General features: G+C 34.3%; 1 protein-coding gene across 2 annotated transcripts in view; it reads left to right on the top strand.

Annotated features, from left to right (window-relative positions):
• Positions 1 to 9337, top strand: part of Dennd1b (DENN domain containing 1B) — a 294324-nt gene that overhangs the window by 95587 nt on the left and 189400 nt on the right. For both annotated transcript variants that reach the window (XM_029562147.1, XM_029562146.1), the window contains exon 3: positions 8796 to 8839. In XM_029562147.1, coding sequence (XP_029418007.1) covers positions 8796 to 8839 — 44 coding nt within the window. The remainder of the gene's footprint in view (positions 1 to 8795; positions 8840 to 9337) is intronic.

The raw sequence follows: 9337 nt of genomic DNA, 5'->3' as shown, positions 1-9337 counted from the left end.
GGATGTTCATGATTAAGCTATTTTTTGTAAATGTTTTAGTGCAAAGATTTAAATATAATGAATATTGTGAATAAAAATATATCTTTAAAGCCGTATCCTTATATTAATTATTTAAGAAACTAACAGGCTAAGCATTGCTTCTTACTTTCTTTAAGGAAATCAAGAAGAGGTACTGTGGAGTCTGTTGAACTATTAACTGAGTATCAAGGGTATATGGCAGACTATCTTTTACAAGCCACCTACTCACTTTTCTTCTGTGTTCTTATAAACTTTTGTGTTGGCATTTAATGATTGGTATCTGAAAAACGTCAAAACATTGAATCTCAGTTGTAAGCTCCTTGTCGTAGATTAATCAAGATTGAACATCTATGGTACAGCATTTCTTTCCCTTTTGTTTTGTTGATTTAAAAAATAAAACAAACAAAGCAAAAAACCCCCGAACTCTCCTGAAGGGCCCTTGGGACAGATGGCCCCTTACTGTTGATGGTTCGATTACCATGATCACCCACAGCTTCAGAGGAGTGCGAAGAAAAGAAATTGCTTTCTTTGTCAAGGTGTTTTCAATTCAATTCTCACCCATTAGCCCTGTTTGGTTAAGTTTGGAATTACTCTTATCAGGTGACTGATGAGGGTTTTCATTTTATCATAATAGGTCTTCTTTAAAAGGCATGGAAGAAGCAACATGATGTATCTAACATGCTGTGCATTGGGTTTCATTTTCTTAAGGGTCTTTGAAGTTCTATTTTCATTTCTTCAGTTGGAATTTGCTAAAATATACACAAAAAGGGCTTCCTCATTTTGAGCTGTGATGCTAATTTTAGATCATTCTGTAAGAACATTTAGAAAGACTAGAATTAAACATTTGTATGGTTGGAGTTTAAAAGCACACCAAGTGTTTTATTGGAGTAGTTTGATTTTCTAGGTAACTGTTTAGATGAGAGTGAAGTCAATCACTGGGAACATTGAATTAGACTTCTTGTGACAGTTACTTGTGCACATTAGGAGGGTGAAAAAAAATAGACATGTTTTAAAATATGTATGTGAAGTACAAGTGGAAGTGTGGTCTGTTTTTGAAACTGACTGTTGAAATCATTGAAATAAAGTTTTTAAATATATAATTTAAACATATTATTAAATGATGAATTATATGAATTCCAGATTGAGACAGTGTTTATTTGAGTACTGTTAGTGGTAACTATACTTTTCTAGGTTTCTCGGGAATTTCCTGTGTTTTTGTTTTGTTTTTTTTTTTTTTTTTTTTTTTTTTTTTTTTTTTTTTTGCAAAAGCAATTTCAATAATTAATTGCTGAAAATATCTTCTTGGAGATAATTACAAAGATGTCTGCTTGTGAATATATTTTTAAAACTATAGTCCAGTGAATGAACAAAGAGCAGAGTTTGTTTATTTATTTTGTGTAGAGTGCTTCATGTGCTGTAGTGGTCAGTGTCCTTGGAAAGAATGTCCTAGTGGAAGCAAGGACACCTGCTTTCTGATCCTACAATGGTGTCTGGGGTGTCCTAGTGGAATGAAGGACACCTGTGTTTTGATCCTGTAGTAGTGTCTGGGACATCCGAAGGACACTTTCACTGTAATCCTGCAGCAGCATCTGGGGGGAGGGGCGCTGGTGGAAGCAGTGATACCAAGTTCTGATCCTGCCTGCAGTAGTGTCTGGTAAAGACATAGTGGACAGATAACTTTCCTAAGTTTGTGTGGAGAATTGGAATGTTTTAAGAATCTGTCCACATACCATGAACTTTTTCTTGAAAATATAAATAAATAAATAAATAAATAAATAAATAAATAAATAAAGAGGTCTGAAATGTTTTTATACCAACAGATGTCCTTTCTGTGGATTTATCTTTCTGTGTGTTAAAATGGAGCTGTATAAATTGTATGGGGAAAAAAATCAGCCTAAAAAAACAGAGATTGTAAGGTACAAAGAGATCCATCTTGATAACGTAGATGTTGGAATACTGATATATTTGTATATCTGACAGTGATAGAGGGAACAATAACAGGCATATACACATATAACTTTGTAACTATAGCTCGCCACAGTTCTGCTGAAATCATGTAGTTCCAGTACCGTCATAGTTCTGTTTTGAGGCAGTTCTTTTCATTGGGCTGTGGAGATAGAATTACAGTGTTAGTATGTATTATCATAGAAAGGCTTTAAATTATGTTGATGGTCTTTTCTTGTAAAATCATCTCTTGATATAATTGGCATGATTGTTTTCCTAGTTTCATGAAGATAATATGTCTGTATGTATGTAATAAAGGGAATTCTAAGGGCTGGAGAGATGGCTCCGTGATTAAGAGTACTTGCTACATAATCAGGAGGACTGGAGTTTGGATTTAAGCACCCACACAGCAAGTTGGGTATCCCACAAACACTTGTAACTCCAACTCTGAGGATACCATCCGCCATCTTGCCTTTGTGTGTGTGCCTGTGTATATACTCTCATACAGACACATCATATTCACACATAAATAAAAAAAGGAATCTTTAAAAAATAAAGAGGATTCTGAATTATTGACACAGGTTTAAAGTATTTATTGCTAACAACTATTAAATTCTTTCTTGCTAATCTTTGTGAGATTAATATGGTCTATGCTATTAGTTCTTAAAGTGTGGTTCTTATTAAAAGTGTGTAGCATCTGTACCACCTGGCAGCTTGTTAGAAAGCAGGTCCATGTAGGCATACTAGATTAGAAGTTCTATGCATGGGATCCAACAATCTGGGTTGTAATAAGAGCTCACCTTACACTTTTGTTGCATACTAAAATTGAGATAATTGATCATTAAATCTGTCTTTAAAAAGTTAATAAAATTCTGTATTCTCTGTATGCTCCTAAACTATATTTTAGTTGACACATAGCAGTTGTACATAGTTTTGGATTGCTGGTGTCTTTCCACAGTGCTGTAAATACGTGTTTTGCTATGGTACATGCTAGGGAAAAGTGCGAGGTAGTGGTTGCCTTGTCTTTGGCTTCACTAAGATCCTAAATAACTGTGTGAAATATTTCCTTAAATCCTCTTTGCAGTCAGGTTGACTATAAATTGCAATAATTATGAATTTGAAAATGGTTTTGGCATATCTAACATAAATTATAATTCTAACTCTTGTTATCCAATGACATGCTTTTAAATCTTTTTTCACACAACATTGCTTGTACAAAGATGATATTTATATGGTATACTTAGATAAGCAGATGAGAATGCTCTTCATTTAACCCGGAGAGAGAAAGTGGAGAAAGATTGGGGTGGTGGATCTCAGTACCTGTCTCTGATCATAGACAGAGATTTTATGTTATCACTGAATAGAGAGTCAGAACTCTATCTCCTTATTCTAAAAATACTTTTTTTTCATACTTTTCAATTATAAAGTCCTCAGATATCTGTAGATCTTTAGCTGAATGTCTTTTAAAAATCCATTTCTATGGTTTGGTAATAAAGCATTGAAGGATTTTATCAAAAAAGTTCACTTCTTTTTTAAAGTAATAGTGTTAAATAAGTAATTTATGGCAGTAATCACTATAATGTTTGCTATTTTTTTCATAAGTTATGACTGATAGAAACCTCATTGTTGACTGAATCCACCAGATGTCTCTTCTGTCTTGTCTGTTGGATTATGATGGGAAAATCTCACTTTGTTGGTCTTCAGTGCCAGATTAAACAGTTAACTAGACCAAATACTTAGTATTACCTTAACAAGTAGTTCACAACTCCTCCTTAAATGAGTTTTGCTTCAAAGAGCTTCCTATACCATAGGTCAGAGGAACCAGCAGTTTTTATATAAGCCTCCACTTTACAAGACATAGCCTCACTTTTTCCTGGAATTATGCCCCTGACCCCCTTCCTGTTGCAGTGGAAATCATGGTGTAGCTTCTGTCCAAGGCTCATCTCATTGTCCTGATTAGGCTCTCAGTCTTCCCTGCCTTCTTAGGGATCTTGTATTCCTTCTTTGCTGCCTTTCTACCAGGCATTATTTCCTGTCAGCATGTTCTTATATACTGTTCTCAAAGGAAAAGGAATCTGTCCAGTGGCATCTTTCTGTCTGTCTTCCTTCTTGTACAGCCTTACTTAGTTCATTTGCCTTGTACAGGAGACCTCCTTTTCAGACTCCCCTCACAGCTCCTTAAGTCTGCCTCTTCTTGCCCTTTCTCTGAAGCTGCTCTTACTGTCATAATGTCTCTAAATATGGTCGTCATTCTTCAGTCATCCTTCTGCATGTCTTGCAGCATTCGCTTGAATTTTTCTTTTTCATTTTAAAGGTACACCTGCTCTCCTTGCTGCATGGGTTCCAGTGGAGTTCTTCCTCCTTTCTGGCTCTTTATGCTTTGGTGGTCTCTCCTCATCCCTTGACAGTGCCCCCCCCGCTACTTTATAGTCTGGATACACTGGATTTTTATTTTTTAGTTTCTAAAAGGTACACTTTTTTTTCTTATATTTTCTAGGTCTTTGTATGTATTGTTTCTCTAGTCCAGAATATTCTTCTCTGCCTACATCATTTTTACTGGTCTATATAATGTCAGTTTGTGGACTCTGTGTAAGTCCTTCAGTGATTCTCTAAATTACATTAGATTTCCTTAGTATGTGCTCTTAGAATCTTCTATCCTTTCAGTATCATAACCTACATTTTATTTCATTTCATGTTTAATGCTTCTTTTTTTTGTAGATAATAGGTGTCCTGTTTTAAGTTCATTATTGTCTCCACAAGTAAAGTAAAAGTCATATACTTTAGAAAAATAAAATTTCTCATTTTATTTAATGATTTTGCCCATTTATGTTCAAAAGGCTTTCCTCCTTTAGCAACATTTCTTGAAATTCTTGAATGAATCTTCAAGTTGAGTTTAAATGTTTGGTAGTGTACCTTTAAAATAATGCTCTTTGCACAAAACCTAGACAGTCTTTAACATGCCACAGATACTATGGGGAATTCGAGGCAGGGAGTTTAGAGTTTTGAATGAAATAGATTGAACTTAAGTTACGTAGACCATAGAAGGATCAATTATTCAGAAATAGTTAGATAAGGTCTCTGTAATTCTTGGCTAAGAAAGCTCCACGCTGCTGTGAGCCAGCTATGATGAGGGGAAGAGGTTCCCATTTGATCTGTTTCCTTATACATATCTGTGTTCTACAGTGTAAGTGAATTGATCATAGAAAAGCTGGATGCAAGCAAAATGCAGATTTATAGTCTACTTTCCAAAAGTATATAGCCTCTGAACTATGATTTTCTAAATGCATAATTACAAAGATACTGTGTATTTAATTCATCTTTGAACTCTCAAAATTAAAATTTATTTATGGAAACACAAAAATTAAAATAACTTGCAGATACTCATGTGATTATATTAAACTATAAAAAAAACTGTAAAAAATCTTACTTTTTGTTTCCTGTTACGGTCTAGAAAATGTAAAATTTCAGATAAAATTTATTGATTTAACAAAAATTTGTACACTTACACTATGATAGTTTTTTATTAAAATAAAACAATTGAGAGTATTAATATGAAAGTGAAGTTCTGATTTTTTTCTGTTAGCAGCACTGTTTTAAAGTAAGGACATGGAAGTCTTTTGGAATAACTACCATAGAGGGAAGAGCTCAGTTAGTGCTCCCGGTCAGCTCAGTGCTCACAGTCAGCTTAGTATTCCCAGTCAGCTCAGTGCTCTGGGCCAGCTCAGTGCTCCCAGTCAGTTTACTATTCCCAGTCAGCTTAGAGCTCTCAGTCAGCTCCGTGCTCTGGGTCAGCACTGGCTCCGCGGCTCCTGCCAGCAGTTCTTATCCTTTTACCCATAAAATCAGCATAAAATTGGTCTAACTTGGCCAGATCAGACAGAGTATCTGAAAAATAATCTTCAGGGAAAAGAATATTCAGGTTTTGTTTGAAGTTTTAAAATTGGATTTTTTTCTTTTCAGATCTTTTTTGGTCTTTTGCAGTACTTCTTAAAAGTTGAGATGATGTGTGATCTAAATATAACCACATAAGCAGTAACTAGCTTAATCCATCCCAAAATATGGAAGCACATGAGTCTAATACATGTTTGCGTGCTGCTGAAGGATAACAATTTGTTTAATGAAAAGAAATAGGATCTTTTCCACTAGGTGATTAATCCAATCAGTGTTCCCATGTAGTCATTTTTTTTCCTTCTGTGAAAAACAGTATATAGAACAGGAATGAATGAGAAAGACATGAGTGAAGAGTGAGGAAGAAAACCATGTGTAGCTAAATGCTGCGGACAATCAAAGCACACTGTAAGAGCTGCACAGTCGGTCAGTGTCCTACTTAAGACTTGTTGTACATACTCTCAAGGAGCAACTAACTATAAAGCTGTGGTTGATAAAAAAGGATATTTTATTTCAATGCTGTGGAGGTCAGAAGAGGTCTTCAGATTTCCCTGGAACTGGAGTTACGGATGGTTGGTAGCTGCCATATGGGTGCTGGGAATCGAACCCGGGTCCTCTGCAAGAGCAGTCAGTGCTCTTATCTGCTGAGCCATCTCTCCAGCCCCATTTGATATTTTAAATATCCACACTGAAGCTCATTCTGTGGTTTGTGAGGAAATACTAGCCTATGTTTTTGTATAATGATTTGTTTTTATGACTATTTACTTTAGCATTAATTTATTGGCATTATTTATTCATGAAGATTCTCCTGTACAGCCCTTATTTTGGTAAAAGTGCAATATAAAATTAAGCATGTCTTTGCTAGTTGAGAACATGGTTATCCATAGGATCTGCAAGATATTGCTGAGGCTCTTGAATTGATCTTTGCATCTCACATTAATTTTAGAAGTGTAAACACTTTGTTTTACATGATGATGACCTAATCATCTGATGTTACCTTCATAAATTTGTAATGTATTATTATTATTTGTGAATATTTTATTTATTATTTTTATTTTATGTATATGAGTGTATTGCCTGCATGTATGTAAGTGCACCTGTATCATGTAGTACCTGCAGAGGGCAGGAGAGGGCATTGGATCCCTGAACTGGAGTTACAGATGGTTGTTAGTCACCATCTGAGTGCTGGGAATCGAACCTGGGTCTTCTGCAAGGGCAGCCAGTGCCCTTAACCACTGAGCCATCTCTCCAGACCTTAATCTCTCCAGACATTTATGCTAAATGTTTAAAATAGCTTATTTATATTGATTAATGTATAAAACTTTAATTCTTTATTATTAGTAAGTAAAAAGTTTGTGACTAGCATGCTTTCATATTTTTTTAAGTTAAAATATTGAAATAAACAGTCTGGTTGAACTTAAACTTGAAGATGCTAGAGTAGCCAAATCGTGCTTAAAATGTTGCTAGACATATGTTGGATTTGGGGGTTAACATTTAAGAAATTTTCACCCTAATTTTTATTTTTAAAAAATGCTTTAAGGAGCTGGAGAGATAGTTCAGCGGTCAAAAACATTGGTTGTTCTTGCAGAAGACCTGGGTTCGAATCCCAGCACCCACCCAGGGGATCCGACAGCCTCTTCTGACCTCCGCGGACATTGCACAACACAGGTGCACTGACCTACATGTGGGCAATACACATACACATAAAGTAAAAATAATAAATAAATTAAAAAAAGCTTTAAAATTGGGGCTATTATTTTCTATGTCTGTAATTTTCTACTGATTAGGCACATAGAGTTAGTATCTTTGGTCCATCAAGTCCCTTTACTTGGGGTAAAGTTTAGACTTGTCAAACTGGAAGTACTTGCTATATTACTTTATCATGGGCTTTCAGTTTTTTTTTGTCAGAAATAATATTAATCTTTTGTTAACAATGCTCTAAAAATTCATTTGAAATATGGAGGTTCATTTCTGACAGTTAAGAAGTAGATGACCGAAACATTTACTATTGCTTAGTAAGGCTGAGAATGCCATCCTAAGCCACTTTAAAAGAGGGTTATGAGAAACATGGAGTGAAAACTCACATGAATATTTATAACATTGTTGATTTATATATTCTATATTTAGACAGTAATTTTTTTATTTCTTGACATATCATTTAAAAACCAAATTTGTTTATAAAACCTGCTTTAAATCTGCCTACTACTTTATTACTTAAACAGTTATTCTAGAGTTTAAATATGAGATTGAAAAAAAATTTTGATTTGTTTATTTTTATTTTATGATGTGTATGAGTGTTTTGCCTGCATGTATGTAGGTGTACCATGTGTGTAGTGCTCACAGAGGCCAGAAGAGGGTGTAGAATTTCCTGGAAATGGGGTTGCAGATAGTTGTTAGCTGCCATGTGGTGCTGGGAGCCAAACCTAGGTCCTCTCTAAGAACAGCCAGTGCACTTAACTGCCAAGATATTTCTCTAGACCCCAAATAGGAGATTTTAGAACTGATATAATAGCAAAAATGTTTATTGTTTTCATAAATTCTTAATTGTGATTTTAAAATGGAGATTTAGGCCATTCAGCTTTGATCTAGACTCTGAGTCTATATTTGATTGTGTGCTTATTATATTTATATTTTTATTTTCAGTTAAAACCAAAAGTTTTATAGGTGTAGTTTAAATTGAAAACATAATGTTTAAAATTTTAGAATCTGAGGTATTCAAATAAAATGAGCTACTGAAAAGTTTCATTTTTAGTAACTTGAGCACGTTATGAATTTCACTTGACCCTATTTTAAAGGTCACTTACACCTTTAAATGTCAAAATATTTAATTTGATAAACAGAAAAATCTGACAGTTATATTAAAAATTGATAATTTTAAGAGCATTGGCAAAATTGTTTCTTTGTCTTCTTATGTTCTTTTAATGATATATTTCAATTGTTTGCAGATCCTGTGGTGTTGTGGAAATTCCCAGAGGACTTTGGAGACCAGGTTGGGAACAGATAATTTAAAAACATTTTGAATTAGAGCATTAGAGTTATAATGAGAATATATTATTACTTTTAACTGCTACAGTTAATTTTTCTTGATCAACTGTGAAAAAAGCAGGTGTGGAGAATGTATGGAGAATTTTTAAAAGTGGCACTTGGTTAAGAAGCATTTATTGAGAATCATAGAACAGAAGCTGGATGCTTATGATGTCAACAGAGTTTTACACTTTCATCTATGGAATATTATTTTGGAACATTAAAGAATGTTCCAGTCATAAAAACTTGATAATATTAATTCCTTGTTGGATATGCTCATTATCTGTTTATACTTAGAAATAACATTAACTTCTATAAGTGAGTGATCTGTTTTTTTCTCTGTCACAGCAGTTTCTGAGCCAATTGTATTTAGAAGTTGACTTATGAATGCTTTCCTCTTTCCAAGTAATTCTTACACCTTCATGTTCTTAGAAAGCTAAGGCATAGAGGGTGCTTCATGGAT

Source organism: Nannospalax galili, unplaced genomic scaffold, assembly GCF_000622305.1.
Source record: "Nannospalax galili isolate Female #2095 unplaced genomic scaffold, S.galili_v1.0 scaffold113, whole genome shotgun sequence".
Classification (NCBI taxonomy): Eukaryota; Metazoa; Chordata; class Mammalia; order Rodentia; family Spalacidae; genus Nannospalax; species Nannospalax galili.
This window is presented reverse-complemented; position numbering and strand designations above follow the sequence as displayed.